Here is a 20,337-nt window from a genome sequence, read left to right on the forward strand (position 1 = left end):
TTGACTTATCGATTGCTGCAATCTGCAGCCTTGAGTACAAAGTGAAAGGATATTACGCATTTTGCGAATAGATGACACTATAAATACTGCTTTTAGCAAATTTTTAGCTGACTGATGACTATACAGGGTGTTCAGTGAACACATAATCAAAAAGGGTAATCTGACATTATTTAGATCGAAAGATGATGATTTAATGTAAATGTCATTAAAAAAGTTTTGCTAGCCATGATCAAAGTTCTTGAAAAAAAAATCTGTCTTGCAATATCTGGAAAGCGTTTTGATTTTATTTAAGTTCTGTGTCTACATGGCTATACAATTTTTGTTCTAAAAAAGTTTCTCTCTAAATTTTGTCGTTTTTGAGTGATTTATAATTAAACGGTTCGCAAGTTCTTATCTTTTCTGAAGGTTATATTACAAACACAAAATTTGTAATTTTTTGTTTTTTTATTCCTTGTTATTGTGTGAGAGATATGGAAACGTGTACTAAATTGAACAAAAATAATAAACCTATTTAGTATCTATCTAACTTCAGGTCTGGGGTCTATCTAGTACTGGTCAATTACAAAAAAAAAACACACACATTAATAAATAGGTTTCTATTACTTTTAAAATGAATGTTTTAAAGCAAAATAAAGATTTATGTACAAAATTATACTAAAAGTAACTATCGCTAACACCCTTCTTAGCCGTTGTATAAATCTAAATTGGAAACATTATTTACATATAGAACCATTTTTAATGAAAATACAAAAAATATAATAAATAAACCAAATTACTAAAACGGATAATTCGGTATGTACAAAAGCATGTTTACAAAACTATGGCAAAAATCAAAGTAAAATGGTATGATCTAACAATAAGAAACGTCAATATTCGAGGCATTTTACCCTTTATATCCGTTTTACTTTAACTTTTGTCATACAATGCTGGATATTCGGAACGCAATGAAAACGTGTGGCATAATTATGTTTGAAATTAAATACCTCTAAAAATAAGAAAGTTATTTGATTAAGAGAAATACAAGGCTATTCTATTAAAAAAATGATACAAAGTGGACAAAAAGACAATGTTTTAGCTGTAGATTTTGCTGATTCCCTGGAATATTATACATCAAGGAAAAAGTATCTTTTCAAAATAAAGATTTGACTTGCAACATTTTGGGAATAGCAATATGTTTTACTCTAAGCAAAGCCTTTAAAACATACTTTTGCGTACTTAATTGAATATAATAAGTCGTTGTTCCTGCTGATGTAAGTGAATTTTCTGGTTGGACTTTAATCTTAATACAAAATGGCAATTTTTGAGTATATGTCACTATTTCGGAGAATTAGCGGTTTCTTCGAAGCATAACTTTCTGAAAAAAGAGTCTCAGACCAAACATTTCTGCAACGGGAATACAAATGACTTCAAGAGACTACACGTACAGGTGGAACAGAAGATGGAAGGAAAGAATGGAATAACGTTATTAAAAGCCTAAGCAGTACGGCGATGATATTCCAGACAGAAATAACAGCCAAAACTACTTGCGAACAGGAAATTATTAGGAATATTGATGAAAATCAGAAGATCTCCATTGGTGGAAATGGTTAAAGCCTGTTGGGACACTCAGAAACAAAGAAAATAATATTACAGACCTTCCGACAAAAAAAGAGGCAGCAAAAGATAAACATATAACTCCAAAATTAATTGTCTGACAGCAATTAAAAGCCACATGACTCACACCGAGACCAACACCCTTATATGGTGTAAAACTAATGTATTTAAGTAGTATACAATGAGGTATTTTGGTAAGAACACTATCAACAACATCTACATCAAATGAGAAGAGGTAGAAATCTTGAAAACAGGATAGGGCTGTGCTGCATAGAAGATGAAACACCTCTCCACTTAATTCGTAAATTTGAGACTCTGAAGAAAGCTTCTTTGGATAGTTCTAGAATTCTTCCGAAAACTTTTTCTTCAGAACTAGTAAATGAGCGGGAAAATGCAATGCTTTATTTAGTGCTTCTAACAGATATAGGAAAAGACATGCGAATGAAAACATTCTTCAGTCATTATCGATAAATTGATAAACTTTTCTTTTTGTCTACTATGTATAACATTTTTACACAATTTGGGAAATTTATAAATCCTCCAGTTGTATTGCAAAATAATCTAAGCATTGACCTACTTGAGTGTGTCGCTCTTAATCAACTTTCTTACTTTTATTACACAATTTAACTGTGCGTTTTGTTTGTTCAGCAGTTCATAAAACCCAATGGAACAAACACACAAATGTCACTCTTACAGTATTATAAAAGCACTTAACAACTCCGTAACAGTCCCCTTTGGTACCGAAATCAGTCCAAACAACACAAAATTGCCTAAATCCCCTTAATCTAATAGGGCCTCCACACATTACTAGGATCCTGCACTGCACTTTCTTCTCTTGTCCCCTCCTGCAACGGAGAGGACACTCCTTGTTGTGACACCACTTCGCTCACTGTTGTAGGAACCAAGTCTTGTCTGGAACCTTCGGAACCGATACTCTCAGGCATAAAGTACTCGTTCCTAGTGACCTCACTGGACGTGGGATGAAGGTGGAAGTGAATTTCGTTTTGGTTAACCGTTGAAATGATCGCCGGGTATACCATGGGAGCTGGTGTATTGAAATGCTGAACGTTGTAACTGGGGTTGTAGTAGTTGTTGTTGTATGCACCGGGGTGAAAGGTTGAGCCCCAACTGTTGGGGCAGTAGGGGGAGTCTTGGTATCCTCTGCTGGTTATGGTGGACTCCATCATGTCGGCTTTAGATGAGAAGGGTGGTGGAGAGTTTCTGGTTAGTGAGGTATTAAGGAACTCTGATGAAGGAGCTACTTCCGGAAGAACTGAAAAAAACAATAGTAAGTAAATTTAATATGGAATAACAAACTTTTGTTAAATAAAAAAAAATTATAGTAAAATCAGTGTGTCCAATACAACTAAAATATTCTCAATGTTATGGCTATTGTAATATTTAAGACTCAAGGACTCAAAAAAGTATGATTTAAAAAACTTCCATGTAAACTCCAATAAAATAATAACCAAGACACAACAGATTTACTTTATTTTGAATTTAATCTGGAATAGGAAAGGGTTGTTTCTCTTTCTTGCCTCTAATAGTGTAGAGCCTTTGCTTTAGTGTTTAGCTGTTTTTAGAGCATAATAATTTTAATGTCCGACAGGGCTATTATTTCGACAATAACGACACCTATTAAGGTCAATTATCCAAGAAATAATGCCCTCGGTCAAAGTTTTAATCAGTCAATTATCATCATCATATTATATAATAATATTTAAATAGTTCAATGTAAAAATTTGAATATTTAATCTGAATCTGAATCTAACTTCAGACTGGTTGGGTTGAAATTGCTGCTCAAAATAAAATGTTCTCGATTGTGGTAGTTTTAGAATCTGTTCCTTTTTGGTGCTTGAATACCACATAGTTGGGCAGTAAATTCAAAGATTTGTTACTAATTTAGTTTTATACATCAGCTTTTTCCATTTTTTTGGTTCAGTCTTTAAGATTTTATGGAATTAAGTTCTAAAAGAACTTTCTTGATATAGAAAAAAAACTATGGGTAATTCCTATATTGTACTGTCAAAAAAAGCTCACAAACAACTAGAACGTTTCAGTTTGAAAATTTAACATCAATTAAAAAAAGCACTTACTTGTTGTTGGTATGTGCATCGCTGAAACATCTTGGTGAGTAGAATCGTAGAAGTTTGATGGACTGTAAGTCCCGTAAGTACTACAATCCGGCCATGAATTTGAGGTGTAATGTGATGTGGTTGGACATGCACCATTTAAACCATCTGAAAAACAATATGTCTTGATCTGTTACGCCACTGACCGTTCGAAGAATCGAATTCGCCAAAATTCTCGTTAACTTTGTTAAAAACAACCTTGAAAATTTACTGTAGACAACGGGAAAAACGACGTTCGGCAATTCAATAAACAAAGCAAACTGTTCAATTATTAATAATCATTTGGACGCTCCTGATCATCTGAATTCAATTTCGTATTTATTCCGATTGCAATAACATTATACACTCAATGTGGAGCTTGGATAAATAGCAATTAATGTGGTTTTATATATTTTTTCTGTAAACGTGTCTGTGTGTTAAGTACAACGTGGTACAACAAAAACGTCAAAAATACAGGCTCAATTAAAAACTCAGATAAACTACTAACGCTTATTATGACTAATAAATGTAATTCAATGAACTTGTCTATTTTTAACAAACAACAATAGTATATTCAAGAGATTAACTGTTCTAGGAAACGTTCAAATTACAGCAAGTTTTATTATTATGTATTGTATGATATTTATGAAAATTGGTACGTGATTCAAATGACAGTTAATGAGTTAAAATCAGACACAACTGTTTGTCATTGCAAAATTTAATTCTGTATTTTTATTATCTACCTAGGTAAACATGATTTAACAATTATTAGGTTCTTATTTTGTTATATAATCCGGGATTTCCGTTAATTTTAAATCTTGGAATGGCATTTTCCACTAGAATAAATAGTATTTTCTGTTTAGAGTTTCAGCATATGTAACACAATGCGTTTAAATATTACCTAAAGCACAAACTTAAGTAATACAACAGTCTTATAAATAAAGATCATCAATTAAGTGCATGAATTGTGTAAATTTTGTTATTGAAATGGAAACAAAGGCAGATTATAGTAGAATTAACTAACATACAGGGTGGTTCTAAATAAGTGTCCCAACAACATAGATTCCTCAGGGTGTCAAATATTTTTTTGTTTGTTGCCAATATCTTTCAGTTTAGTTCACTTCTTGCACTGTACTCGAATTCTGGGCTGAGATAGTTGATTTGACACTTTATGATCACATTGACCAAGTTTTGTATTTAGAAAAAAAGTCAAATAGCAATAAGATTAAATCAACGTAAATAGGACATTTAAATCCATAACTACCTGTAGTTTCAATCCATTTTAAAGTTTTATTAAGAAGACTTCTTGGAAATTTATAAATAACAAAGATTCAGTGAATTCTAAAGCAGATATGCTTGTAGGTGTGCTAGCTGAATATTATTTCCTCAAAAAACTTTTCAGATGAAGGAAAATAACCCTTACCCTTGGAATCTCTTGGTCTGATAGAAAATTAAGTAATATGAGAGATCAAATACACTTACTTGGTTATTAAATAGACAACACAAAACACCGAGTAATGAACAACTTTATACAGAATTTAATCCAACGTTTTATCATCAAAAAATGAGTGAGAATCTCTTTATTCCTGCTGAAATCCAGCAATAAGCAACTTTATGTCTGCTACCAGTGAAAAGTAAAAGTGTATTACGAGAAGGAATTGGTGAAATTCAACAACTGGAGAAAAAAAGGTGTAGGTATAGCAGAAGGAGCAATTACATACAGAAGAGTTTCTATTATCCTATTTTTGTAATGTGAAGAAACAGTTTGCTGCTTCTTCAATGTGCACAAAATATTCGATGTTAAAATCTATGTTAAAAGTGCGTATTGATATTTTGAAGTAGGTACGGTAAGGTCAAGAAATTACAAACCGAAGAGGGCAAAAATACTGGAGAGAAAGCAAATTGATGAATTTTGGAGAAAAGCACCGGATCAGGAATATTTACAAGTTAAGATAGGAATTTCACGTTGTTAATATTTCAATTTACATATGAAATGTTTTATTTTGGGCATTTTACAGGTTGCAACGATCATAGAAGTCGCAGGTGCTTGTCGATGCAACGAATTAACCTTTTTGGATATCAGCCAAGTCCAAAACGAAGGTAGTTACTTCCATGTGCTCATTCCAAATACGAAAACAAACATTTCAAGAAGCTTCAGAAGCTTCAGGATTATTGAAGAAGCCTTTTCAGTCAATGCTGTAGAAATATGTCGAAAATACGTAAATTTGGGACCTAAAACTGCTGATGGAAGATTCTTCTTGCGATATGTGGATGGAAAATGTACTACACAACCTATAGGCGCCTACACAATTTCGAAAACTTTTTCAAAAGTGGCATCTTGGACCCCCCTGATCCAGAAAGTAGGGAGTGAAAGTGCCACCTGGGGCCTAATTCTTGAAAGTCCAGAGAGACTGAAAGTATTTTCCTCACATGGGAGGAAAAGTGTCACCAGTAAAAGTCACACTTTCTAAAAACAGTTTGTCACTTTTTTGACAAATTGACAAACATATTTTTAGTAACAACACCTTCTTTTTGAGCCAGGTATTTATGTTGTATGTTGCTTTTTTTCATAAAACATAACATAAGCGTAGTGTTATGACTTTAATACACGACAGTGTATTGGAATGCCTTTAATACACTGTCGTGTATTAGAAGTCTTTAATCTACGCCAAACAGACGTATTAAACCTTCATAATATACTGGTCGTGGATAAATTATTAATCACTACAAATTTTGAATATCTTTCAAAAAGTACATGTATGTGCCTTGTCATACTATTTCCCATAACTTTATGAGTACATATTGATAGATTAAACACGACAAAACCCAATATATCTTATTTTGAATAAATTACTGTCCAAAATTTTACTGTTAATTAGTTGAGTAAGTGAAAACCAAACTTAATGTAAAAATTAACTTCAACAATAACATTTTCAGGAAACTGTAATCAAATCTTATTCTCTGAATTGTTGCTAAACATGTCGATATTCACGCACCTGTTGTTTTAAATAATTCTGTAAATCCCCTGACTTCTGGGTTTTAATTTATACCTTAATAAATCAGTGAATGTGACGGTTTGGGTTTTTTTTGGAAGGTTAAATGAAGGAACGAACAATAAACAGTACAAAATACAACAGAAAGAATATCAAATAGTAAAATTTAGAGACGTGGTTGATTAGCTATAGATTGTAAGCCACTTAACAAAAATTAACAATTAACCCATTTAGGAGCGTTGCATAAGTAATTGATATTCCTAGATTGGTGTTATTTGAGGTCCAATTAGTCGTCTGCAAAATTAACCTAACATCCGACTGGCAAATAAATAATATGTGTTTAATCCTTAGGCTAGAAGAAGGCGGTTGGCTGCTGTTCTTTTGATCTTTGACCACCCTGAGCGTTAATGGTCTCAACATTAAAAATATATTAGGACATATTTAGTTTTGCAAACCTTGAAATTACGTCATGTTATGGAATTTGGGTGTTGAATTTGTAAAATATGACGCCATATGGGTGGTAAAGAAGACATTAATAATAGTTAGTTTGATATAAAAAAATGGGACAACCATGAGCTGTTACATAACAGGAAAACATCTGCTTACCAAACGTTCTATTTAAATTACTAAACAAAAATGGATCTGGAAATTTTAATAATGAATTACAAGAGCGGATTTCCTAATGACCTGGGTGTACTACAACTATACCAAATGTGGTCAAAGTAAACGTGCCAGTATCTTCGTAGTGTTAGTAAGTGTGTCATAGGGATTCGACCATATTAAACGGGATTTTCCTGATTACATCTGTATACGTACCTACTAATACTTTATTAGTATGGAGATGGCGTACGACTTAATAAAAAATAAATACAGACCGTGGCATTGTATGCAAATCGTCTAAAGACAGAAAACTCGAAAACAAATATCGGTATTGTTGATACATTTATTAATCGATTCGATACGTGATGTGACACCAAACACACTTTCTCAAATCTGCAAACTGCTCGAAACCATCCTATATAATGTTCACTTCTGATTCGATGCAAATCTTTGAAAAGTGGGTTTAAGTTTCATGCGAAGCTTTTATTGCTGCCAAGTTCGAATATCACGAAGCCCCATAAGTCTTCCCAATCTTACTTTTTTTTCGCATAGTCGAAATACCCCTTTGTAAGATTTTAAGAAGGAAGTTGCGATTAAATGGTTGAATTCCTGTTGGACAGCATGACTTTAACAGTTTGCCTTATCAAATTGTTTATAGTATTTTCAATAATCAGACCACAACTAAAAACAGGAAATGTATATTCCAAATAAAATATTGACCCCGATAGAAACCTGGTATGATTATATTACAAAAAAGTTGCTTTTAGACCTTATCGAGCAAAACTACGCCTTTTTGTGGAATTCAACGGTTATTACCTGATTGAGTGGTATAATCAATAAGGACAGTCACTATCACTTTTATTAATTTTGTATTTTTTGACTATTTTTTTGATACGCTAAATTGCAAATATGAAGAATACATTTGTTTTAAATTTAGGGGTTATTATTGTTGAAAAACTGAGGATTAATCGATGTGAAATTTATGAATATACCAGGTGTCCAAGAGCACCCTGAAAAGTTCAAATTTTCGCATTTTTGTTCGTGTTTTACGACGAAAGGGCTCAAGTTAGAGATCTGAAAAAAAGACAGAAAAAGAGTCCGTGATAGGTACTACAAATTTCATTAATACGATTTTTCAATCAAATCAACCATACAGGCGCAAAAAAATCAAATCCGTTTTCCCATGTTAATCTCCTATGTCCAGGGTGCTCTTGGACACCTGGTATATAGAATAGCACAAGTTGAATTTTCTCTTATATTATTTTATATAATATATATTTTATGTTATACTTAAATCCGAAAAGTATTGAACATTTAGTATTTGCTTATTTCACATGTCTATGATAAAAATAATTATATTATTTATTTAGAAAGAAAGAATTGTGGCCTTACTGAAATATAGGTAGTATATACTTCTTAAAGGTACGTTTGACGACGTTTTGATCAATTTGTGATCATTCTCAGGACAATTATAGTATATTAATTGTTAATTCTCTAAGATTTGGAAACGGGCTATAGCAACAAGCATACGGTCAAATGGCGGTTAAACAATACAAAATTTGCGCTGAAAATGGTAGTTTCACTAGATTGGAAGAAGAAAAAAAGTGTTCAAATTGTAGGATACAGTTTTTGCGCGAAGTATTAAGCTAGACTAAAGGAAGATTTTAAAGTGAAGAATAAGAGAAAAGGAAAATGAAAGGCATAAAATTTTAATAATATAGGTTTTAAAAACGGTGTATTTATCAGATTAAAAAAATAAAATGCATTGAAAGAAGAGAAGAAAAGTGATTATCTAACAATACGATTAACTAATTAATTAAGTTAATAAATCCAGTTTTAAACTAGATGACAAAAAATTTAAAATGTATGCAAATCGGCCAAGCATGTTTAAGAATTTTTGTTAAAGAGAGTACAGGGTGTTACAAATTCGAGGGATTAGCATTGCTATCTCCGAAACTATAGTTGATAGAGCTTTAGTTAAATGGAGGCAAAGTTGCGCATTTGGTAAAAAAATCAAACAATTTTAGTTACATCCGGAGATATCCGACAAAAACCGAAAAAGTCAAATTTCTATTTTATTTTTTCAACACTATTGATTATTTTGGAAAATCAATGCCACTTTCTGGAGGCTCTTTTTTATTCTCTTCAAGAAAATAGTTTTAGTTTTCAGGATAGTCCAGTTTTCCCAAGTAAAAATAATAAATAGCGGTAGATTAATCGGTCAAAAAACGGTAGATAATAAAATGAACGGTATATCAAAAACTCATAATGGTCGACAAATAATTTACATAAGAAAAACAAAATTTATTTTACATTAATATACAGAATGTTTTTTTAATGATTGCAAAAAATTTCAATTATTTACATTGAAAAATAATGCCAATATTCTATATAAATCATATACTTCAAAAATACAAAGTTTTAACATTCGTGACAGATATCGCGTGGTATTAGAAGATAATGTAGCTAAGCAGTCACGTGACAATAACTGTCATAACTCTCAGAAACACGTTTTATATCAAATACTAGCACAGTTTGACGTTATTGACAATTATCACGTGGTTTTAGTACACTATATTTAGCTAAACGGTCACGTGATAATTGTTAAAATTACTGCCATAAATCCAAGAAACACGTCGCGTTTCGATAACTGTTAAACTTTCATTTTTGCAGATTCTTGACAAATTTGGTTTTAGAGGATAATTTAAGCAGTCACGTGACCTACAGAAAATGAGAGTCTGTTTTAAGCAAATTTTTGGAATCTTCATTAGATTTTCTATTCAACAACCCGAAAAAACACTACATAATTTGGTACAGTCAGGTAGAAAAGCGGTGTCAAAGTCTGAACTGCCAAATTTTGACTTCAAACACGGTTTGAAAAGGCAGTCAGGGATAAAATTGGGATAAAATGGCCTATAAAACCCACTTGGAGTGAGAAAAAAACAGTTATAAACACTTTTTTGGAATCCTCATTAAATTTCCTATATAATAACCTACAAAATTTAGTACAGTCTAAAATGAAAGCGTGTCAAGGTTTGAATTGCCAGAAACATAAGCCGCATTCGTTTTCAAGCTCTATGGAGCGAGCAGAGCGTTTTTGACGTCATTTGGAAATACCATAATTTGGCCAATTGTCAAATTACGTCATTGTGACGTCAAAAAAGCTCTGCTCGCTCCATGGAGCGTGAAAACGAATGGGCCATAGTTTGAAAGGACAGTCAAGGATAAAATCGCTAGAAAAAAACCCACAAGAAAAAGACTATTTTAATCTTCATTAAATTTCCTATCCAATAACCTGAAAAAATTTAGTATTTTAAATCACAAAATTTAGTATAATCAGGGAGAAATTTCAGTTTGAACTGCTTGTTAAAAACGGTAGATTAAATACAAAAATAAAAACAGGAAAACGGTAGAAGAACCATAAAAACGGTAACCGTCTTAACGGTAGACCTGGCAACATTGATACCATCATCAAATTTTCAAATCCGGACCTGGACATTTTATTTCATTTTTTAGTAGTTTCAGACCTCCCGAAACTAATGATGTGCCACACTTGTCAAAAAATTATACCTAGTGTACTTAGGTACTTGTTTTTTTTTTAAATATGCCTTTGAAATTCATATGTCATAATGAGTAGATAATTTAGTTTGTTATGATTTATTAATTAGGGTTTGCTCTTTTAACACTAAAAATAAAGTTAAAGCTGTTTCATCGAAGGATGCATCGAATTTGTAACACCCTGTATAGTTGGTCGAAATAAAAAAAATAATATGGAGAGAACTCATTTGATTTGGTGACAGAATTTTGTTCACTGAAGATGTCTTTATTGTCAAAACGCCAGTACATAAAAAGGTCTTAATGAATATGTTGACTCCTTTAACTTATCCTTTTACATAATGAGGATATTTCAATTGAAATGCTTTCAACCTAACATATTTCACGTATCACTCTGTACTATATTTATTTTAACTTAAAAAAAAAACTAGAGTCATCAGCTTATTTAAATCCTGAATTTGGTCAAATTAAAGTGATTTTGCATTTAAACGATTGCATAATAGTCGCCAACAGATTTTCCTTAATTTTAATCGATTAGAACCCTGACAAATTTTGCACGCTTAAAAAACTACAATTTCTGATTTTTTTCACGCTTATTAGTGATTACAAACGCGACTTACGGCACCAGTTTCCTAATATTTTCTTTGTTTCTGGCGGGTTGCTGTTTTGGTGTAAGTACATGTGATTTTTAGGCAATTGCTTTTTGCCTTCAAGGACAAAAATCCCCTACCCAAGACTGTTCAGAGAGATTAATACCGAGACATGCTTCTAATAACGGAAGTTCGGAAACAAGAAACGTATAAAGAGGGACAAGTGCAATGGAATTATCAGTTTTAATCGCCTTAGAATGACCATCTGGAAATACTTCCTTTAAGAATCTCCTTTTCGAGATTACGTTCTTTAGGTTGGTTGGCTTTCCCTTATTCTGTTCTGCTCGCGTTGCATAATCGATAACAATGCGAATTAATTATCAGGCTCAAAGTGCGTAAATCTAAAGAGAAAACCACCCATTGTGATAACGCAAAATAAAATAATGGACTCAAATCGCGAATAAACCGTAAGTCAGAGAGCGAAATGAAAAAAAAGCCGTAATCCGGCGGTTGTGGGTTAACGTTAACCAACTCCCCAGTGGTTATTTGGTTTTCGTATTTAGCAGAGCCACAGATTAGAGAACAGCAATTATGAATGAAATTGTGGTCCCGTTGTATACACAGACCGTAAAAAAAATCATCACAAATTAATTTAAATGCCGCAACACATCTGGGTTGATTGATAATCGATAGTCTTGTGGTCGACTCGGCCGAATATCACAGAAAAAGTAGACGTGTCTTTATGGGCATTTCTATATAAATTGCGGACGAGGCTTTTGTATTTTATACTGCGATTTGTTGCGGCTAGTTATCACCAACTACTCTTTTAAATATCATTACTCTTATTACTGAGAGGAGCTTCATTCACAAAGTTTACACCACCAAATTTTGTTAAATTCAAAATTTGTCATAGTTAAGTAATATTCCGATATTAAAAATTACCTGTTTAGTTTTAGGAACTATACAGTGTGTACATAAAAAATGGAATTAATGAACTTTTTTTTGAACATGTCTTATAGACGCTTTTTTCACGATCAGAGCGGTATCTATACAGGATGAATCAGAAAAAAATTGGGTCGGTATCATTAATTTTTTTAAATAGAAACTAGAAACATGACAAGACGCTGAAAAAATCTGTCTTATAAATGTTGAAAATAATTTTCAGGTTTTTTAAATCCATCGCTGTCCAACGTTTCTATACCACAAAAATAAAAATTATTCGAAAATTAAATGGGATGGTATAGCAAAAATACAAATGTTGTGTAACTTTTTTTAATCTGTTCATATTAAGTGATAAAAATGGTCCAAAGTTTGCTTTGAAGAAAATGAAATATCCCAAAAACGACTGATTGTAGAGATTTTGCTTTAGCGTGTCCGAAACATTGTTACATTTAGTTTTCGATTCTTCCTTCCTTTCATTCTAGATATCTCGAAGAAATTAACTGCAATAACTTATCTTAACCTAACCTAAAAATGTCACAGCTCAAAATTAGCCTAAAATGCCTTAATTAATGGTAAAATGATGGAAAGTATAGTCTAAGATTGTTAAATTTTCTTGGAAATGTTTAAAATGACTTAAATTAGCCTAAAATGCACTGATTTAGACTAGAATTATGAAAACAGTAACTTGATCTGACCTAACCTAAAATTGTCAAAGTTACGCCGAGAAATCCTAAAAAGCTGAAAATTAGCCTAAAATGCTCTAATTTAGGGTAAAGTTATTGACAGAAGCCTAAAATTGTTAAATTGACCTGGAAACGTTGAAAATGCCTTAAAGGAACTAATTTAGGCTACAATGCTAAAAATTAACTTCAACATCAAAATCACCCTGAAACATACAAATTTAGGCTAAAATGTTGAAAAACAGCATAAAATATCTTAATTCAAGAAAAAAATCTGAAAATATATAACTAATGTAGGCTAAAATAATGAAAATCAGCCAAACTGACCTCCAAGTGCCTCAATTTACCAAAATTCTGTACGTTAGACGTTAGATAGATTTGATTTATTTAACTGAGCCTCAGGCACAGTCTGAACAACCCCTCCACCAAAAATCTCCTTCTATCACGTTTCGAATGGAGTGCTGGCAATTTTGCCGTTTGTGGACACTGATTTTTACGTTTTTCATGTTTGTCCCCCTTTCTGCTGTTAGTGCCACCCTGGAATAGGAACGTTCTGATTTTTAGCTGAGCCTCAGTTACTGTCTGAACCACCGCTTTACCAAAAATCACACTTCTACCATAGTGAAGTAGAAGTCCATGTTCTCAAAGTGGAGGTGAAAGCGTTAAAAGCAAGGAAAGAACACACAGCCTTCTCCACAAAATATTTAGTAGTCCCTAAATATTAAAGAGAAGGGGCACATAGGCACCCATCATCAGGAGCTGAAAAATTGAAAAGCCTACCAAAGATTGCTTAAAAATTAGGCTGCAAACATACATTAAAACATACCGCAAAAACACTAGAAAGGGGTGGTGGCTATCTTTTTAAACAGGGAACCCCCTTTCTAGGATTTTTGAGGTATGTTAAGGCGAATTTTTAAGCGATCTGGTAGACTTTTAAATTTTTCAGCTCCTGATAATGGGTGCCTATGTGCCCGAAACTACTTGAGGACTACCCCTCCCTTTAACATTTAGGGGTTAATAAATATTTTGTGGAGAAGGCTGTGTGTTCTTTACTCCCTTTTAACTCTTCTACCATGTTTAGAATGTGAGTTAGGCACACACAAAAAGGATTCGTGTTTACCTTGCCCTCAATGCCAATGCTTAGGAAAAAACTCATTCGGGTGATATCTCATTTAAAGCGAATTTGAACCGTATTTACATTTCTTTCAAATATTTTAAATAAAAAATTTGTTAATTTTAAGAAACTGTCAGTGTAGTTTTGCCCTAAAATGTATTATAATCCGTTTAAATAATCCGTTAGAGTTAATTAATCAAATATAAACTCACCAAAATCGTATTTAGTTTGCTCTGGATGCCATTGCTTACGGAAAATCCCACTAGGGTCGTTTTCAGTAAATTTCAGACGTAATGACAACTCCCTTCAAATATCAATTGTTTATAATGCAAAATTTAAATATTTTCTAGTTACATGTATATTCAATTTATTTTCCTAAGTTTAGACTGTGAGTTTTTTCACCCGTATTGTCACAGACTGAAGTCTCACTTAAGTTAAATTTGGCTTATAATGTGCTTAAAGTAAGACGGTGCAAATGATGGAAATTACATAAACAATTTGTTTAAACTTCTTTACTTCTTCGTCTTCTCTACTAAAACAAGACAGTTTTACTTACCCTGTCAATACAAATGATTCCCCAAAAAAATTCTACTTGCTACAAATTACAGGATATTTAACCTTAATTGCAAATTTATAAACAGGAAATCTGCAAGTACGAAAAAATCAATTAGTAATGATGTTTGGCAATAAACTTATTATTTATTGAAAGCAAATTTTAAGATTATTAAGAAAATATTTTGAGCATATTCGGTATAACATACTTTATGCAGTTTTGTAGTAAATTATCCAAGTTTTCATTAAAAATCTTCGGGACATTCTTATGCTAAGTTTGGAAAATACATGAAAATTCACTTTGAAATTACCACCTATACACAAATTCAAAAATTATTTTATTTAAAGTAGGTCATATTTTACGGTTACCTTATAATTAATTTAAGCTTAACACCCTTGAATTTCAAAATTATTTTAGATAACGTAATTTTTTATTGCTAAAATTTAAAGCATGTCGAATAATTTTTAATTTTCTGTTCAGTAACAAAAACGTTAATTGTATGTGCATTGTGTGTTTTTTTTAACACCAGCAATAGTATAATCTAAATGCTAAGCCATTTAAGGCTTGAAATGTAAATAGTAGAAATTGCAAAATAACAAAATTAGTTTTTTTATTAAGCCAATCAATCCTAATTAAACATTTTATTGACCCTTACTAATTTCAAAAAACAAGACGTAAATAATATTTCGCAAAAGGAATGTAACAGATTGACCAATGGTCGAGAACAAATTTTTCCGCTTAAATTCAGAACTTCATAGTTCCGGGGACTGTTAAATTTGCAGTTAACCTTACCGACCGGCAAATCGAGAAAAATAATCTAAAACTTCTGTACTGGTGCAATACGTTTCGGAAGCCCGAAATTAGCCCATTTGGTTAGAAAAAAAAACCACGCACACACACAAAAGAAACCTGTTTAGAGGCGCTATCTTCACGCTCTAAGGTCCAAAGAAAACCCTCCGTAATCACGACACGGTATAGTTTCGTTGACTGGCTATGCGTAAAATCCATCAATTTTTGTAGACTGTACGTCACCTTTTCGAATCGAAGGCGGTAAACATCTTTTGTTGACCGGAAGAATATTGTCCAATCATTTGCTCTTCGTCCACCTTATAATTACAAATCCCAGCCGAAAAGAAACGGATTAACCGTGGCCGATTGGATAGGCTGCAAGGGAACTCGTTTTGTTCTCTCTATTGTCGGAATTTATCAACTAAAAATTTCCACACCAATTCAACTCAAATTTTGTTGAGAGTGACATTTTTTATTAAAAATGTACCAAAATTTATTGCACCAGAATCGGTGAAAATATAAAAAGTAAAGCAGTTACAGAGTTAGAGAAATAACTCAATTAACATAACAACGGAGTCAAAAAGTTAATCAAAACTTGTAATTTTTGTATTCTTTCTACATTGTTTTTGTGATACTGAAAATAAAATATTTTGAAAATGACAGAACAGATGAAAAAATCCACAGTATGTTTAACTTAAGCTTAGCTTAAGTAAGATCTAGAGTCTGTTATTATCAATAAGTTGGCAGTATTAATCAAAAGATCTATTTGACAATCAATATCATCACATAAACCAATCAAATCTCATTTTGTATTGTTTTTATTCAGTTGTTAATTTTGAGCGTATTTTATCTTCTGAGATAACAGAATTAGGTACGATTTGGTTGTAATTTACAGGAAAGTTTTCGGTACCGGTATGTCTGGTTCTAACGACGCTGAACTTATCCATAAACAGACAAACAAATTATCTGGAATATTTACCTCAAAATGTATAGAATATTCATAATTTCTCTAAAAAGTTCAATAGCCAGAAGAAATTCCGTATACAGTCGGAAAGTTTCTAGTGGATTATATTTCAGCTCTCTTAAGTTAAGGTATCAAATTTTTATCAATAAAAATTACATTACTAATATACATCGACTGAAAAATCAATTTTGGTAAAAGTTAACAAGAAACTCCCCTGCTAAGAAGTAGGTGTTATAAGAAATTCCCTTCTAACTGCATGCCCTTGCCTTAGCTCCTTTTAATTACGTAAACGAGTGACAATTTAATAAGCACTGATACAATAGAGTTTATGAGTTTCAGACAGGGTTGAAACAAGCAGTTAACATTTTTGCAAATACGAGTATATTAGTAATATCAATTGAAAGTAAACTGTGTTATCAGAAATTTGTAACAACGGTAGAACATTCAATATCTTTGATTTCTTAGAACCTAAAATTGGCAATGTTGTGTTTGTTTGAGTAATTTTCTAATATGGACTTAATTGGATATAAGTCTACTGAAAAAATCCAGCCCTGAATTAGGGAATATGAGGGGTTGTACAGGAAAGTACGGTAGGGGGTCGAGGGGTGAAATCTCGAAGCTCGCTGTCAAAATATCGCAGCGAACGGGGTCCCAATTAAAGCGGTGTCAGGAGCATTCCCTAGGAGAGATTGTGGTCACACGCCCAGCATCGGTCCTGCAATGTAACTTTATCGAAACTTAGAACGTTTAAAGTTGTTCTGTCAAAGATTCTAAATGCGCTTACGAGCCATATTGTTTCGGCTTAATTTATTGGAGAAAGTAAACTTAAACGGCGATATGTTTACCGAACGATTCTGTCAATTCCAAGTTTGAAACTCAACGAGTAATTTATATGGCTTTATTTAGGTGAGAGGGGAACAACACGAATTAAGTCGTAGTACTTTGCACGATTGACAAGGAAAATTTTAGACCATAATATTTTTCTGTGACATCTCTAGATTCATTTCAAAAATTACCTGATCTGACCTACTTGCACGATCTATTCCCCTTTTATCCTTTCGAAGATGATTACTTCTTACACCATTTTTATACTGGAGATCAGGGGGGAATTCTGGAAAATGGGTCGGTAGTTTTGATGGAACAGGTTACTCTTTTCTTTTCAACAGTTTTGGAAGCAAGGAAGCACATCCACAATGACAGTTTCAAATAGAGCTTTTTAAGAAGAAGAGGTGAATTTAAAATGGTTACTAAGATTTGCACTTCGGTGTCCTGAGTATGATGTGTTCCATCTTCTCACCTTCAAGATTTGCTGTTTTGAAACATTTCCAATCATTTATCAGTTTCAAAATTTTCTCCATTCTGTTGCTTAATCTATACAGTTTTTGTTCGAATCAATTTTTCACTAAATGTCGTCGTTTTTGAGATATTGACTATTAAGCATTGGAATTTTCGCTATTTGGAAATCAGATACAGCAAAACGGTTGATGATGATAAGATAGGGACATGTAAACCGTTTTGCACTATCTTCAACCGTTCGACTTCTATAGGCTTCCAAAGAGTGAAAATTCCATTGTTTTATGATGTACGAAAAAATATTTCCTACGAAAGTGAATCATGTTTTACTCCTTATCAGTTTACGAGACAAAAAGTACGACTTCTCCTAAATTTACCCTGGAAAACATGATCAAATTTAAAAAAGTGCAATGTTATTTTATTTGTCTTTTAACACTGTCTAACGTATATTTAGAAAAGTTTTTCATAAAATGAGTCCATTTTGAGATATATGGCTTTCTCAAATTAAACAAACCATCCGGTATAATTAATATAATATTGACTATTAGCAAAAACTCCCAGAACGTCATTATGTTGTTTTAAATAATTATTAATGTCCGACAGGGCTATTATTTCATCAATACTGACACCTATTAAGGTCAATTATCTAAGAAATAATGCCCTCAGGTGATTATTGTTAATAATGCCCTCTGACCATTTTTTAAATAAATATCTACAGAATGAAAGTCGGACATTAAACATTGAAGACACCACAGGCCTTATAGGAAATTATGCCATCCGTCACAGTAGACACTCGGGCTGAAGGCTCTCCTGTTCTACCCTATCGACCTCATGCATTATTGTCCTTATAATGCCCTTGGTATCTTAATTACTATAATGCCTTACCTTAAAAATATTCTTTAAAAATAACCCAATTTTTACAATTTTAAACTTGGCCCAGTAAAAAAACTGAAATACAGGGTGGATGAAAATTACATCAAAACATTTCGTAAAGTGATTCTGTAGATTAAAACAAGAAAAACAAGTTTAATGACGTACCCTTAAAAATGTTTCTTAAGGGCGCTAGAACCCTTCAAAAGGAAAACCTTAATAATTTTTTTTTTATTTTTTGAAAACGATTACTAAAAATTATTTGTACAATCCAGTCTACTTTAAGAAGTAGCAGTGGATGAGCTTATATTTTGTTAATAATTCCGGGTTTTTATTGTCCGATTTAGAAAATTTATAAAATTTATAATTTAACAGCGTTTCATAAACACTATTTACAAAAAAAAGGTGTATTCTAGGAAGATGAAACAAAGAGAACCTCATAAAGTTGTTATTCAATAATTTGACTTAAAAAATAATAAGAAATCTCAATCACAAAGCAGTTTGCATTATTTACTTGGGAGACACCCTGTATACATATGATTTCCCTGATAAAATTAACTAGAGACTAAAGATTTCTCCATTCAAACTCATTAAGGTAAGTATACTGAATTTCAAAATTTTAATAGAACCGTTTCGAAAACATTGATGAAAATCCATCTTCAAAGACTTCCATATATCAGTAAAGAATGTGACGCCATTTGAGAACAGATCACTTTATCGAAAGTCTGGTTGACATCTTATGTCATATTAGATTCACCTTTCGAAATATTCCGATGTTATTTCTAGACATCCTGTATAACTAGAAATCCGACAATCAAACACTCAGGAATAATGATTTAAATAATTTTCCATCAAAAAAGCAACATTTAATGATTTATCTCTAAAACGAATGGAATCACATTGCACGAATTACTTATGGAAAATTTCTCTCGGCTTCGATACTTTTTTCCACTTTAATAAGTAATTTATCTTTCGTTCACTTTACGGCTACCGAAATTTAATAATCTGGCTATAATTACGTTTCAGGTTAACGAAAATTTCTAGCCAAAAAATAATTAGCAACCAAAAAAAAAATTGCTTAGACTTATATCAAGATCATGTTATTATAATATTAATTTTAGTTTATGAACAACTATTTTTTTAAAATTTACATTAGCTTTGTTTCGGTAAACCGTTCCGAATATGGGTTTGGCCCATTTACACAATAATTTGTATACAGGGTGTCGGAAATTTGATAGGGCGATTCCTCAGGTATTTTAAAGGTAAAAAGTCCATATAGACATGGGTCCGCAAAGCCTTACTTATCGAGCTACAGGGCGTTAAAAATTAATTTTAATTAGCGCCCTCTACACGAAAGAGCAAAATCAAAACCTAATTTAAGTTTCTCATGTTACAAGTTTCGTTCAAATAAATATATTTCAAAAATTACTTAGAAAAAACAAATATTAAACTTGATTTTAATTACTAAAATCACATTTTTTCAAAATTACTCTTTGGGTAGACCTGAATCTTTACTTGATAGTTTAAATAATTAGTTATTAAAACATGAATTACCGACACATGTAATAATAATTCTTTTCTTAAAAATGTTGCTTTTGATGATTAAAATTGCAACATTGCGTATGGAAAAATTAAATATGTGAAAATTACATGAATGATTAGTTTTGTTTTATTGGGAAGTCCCAATGCA

The 20,337-nt window shown here is 32.1% G+C and overlaps 1 protein-coding gene across 4 annotated transcripts in view; it reads right to left on the bottom strand.

The window, feature by feature from the left end:
• Positions 1-581: 581 nt before the first annotated feature.
• Positions 582-20,337, bottom strand: part of LOC145727386 (uncharacterized) — a 53,308-nt gene continuing 33,552 nt past the window's right edge. For all 4 annotated transcript variants that reach the window (XM_081976932.1, XM_081976941.1, XM_081976916.1 and 1 more), the window contains 2 exons: positions 3,690-3,833; positions 582-2,866 (listed from right to left, as the gene is read on the bottom strand). In XM_081976932.1, the coding sequence (XP_081833058.1) occupies positions 2,379-2,866; positions 3,690-3,833 (632 nt within the window). In that variant the 3' untranslated portion in view covers positions 582-2,378. The remainder of the gene's footprint in view (positions 2,867-3,689; positions 3,834-20,337) is intronic.

This window comes from Ips typographus, linkage group LG1, assembly GCF_016097725.1.
Source record: "Ips typographus isolate SLU linkage group LG1, UJ_Ityp_2.0, whole genome shotgun sequence".
Classification (NCBI taxonomy): domain Eukaryota; kingdom Metazoa; phylum Arthropoda; class Insecta; order Coleoptera; family Curculionidae; genus Ips; species Ips typographus.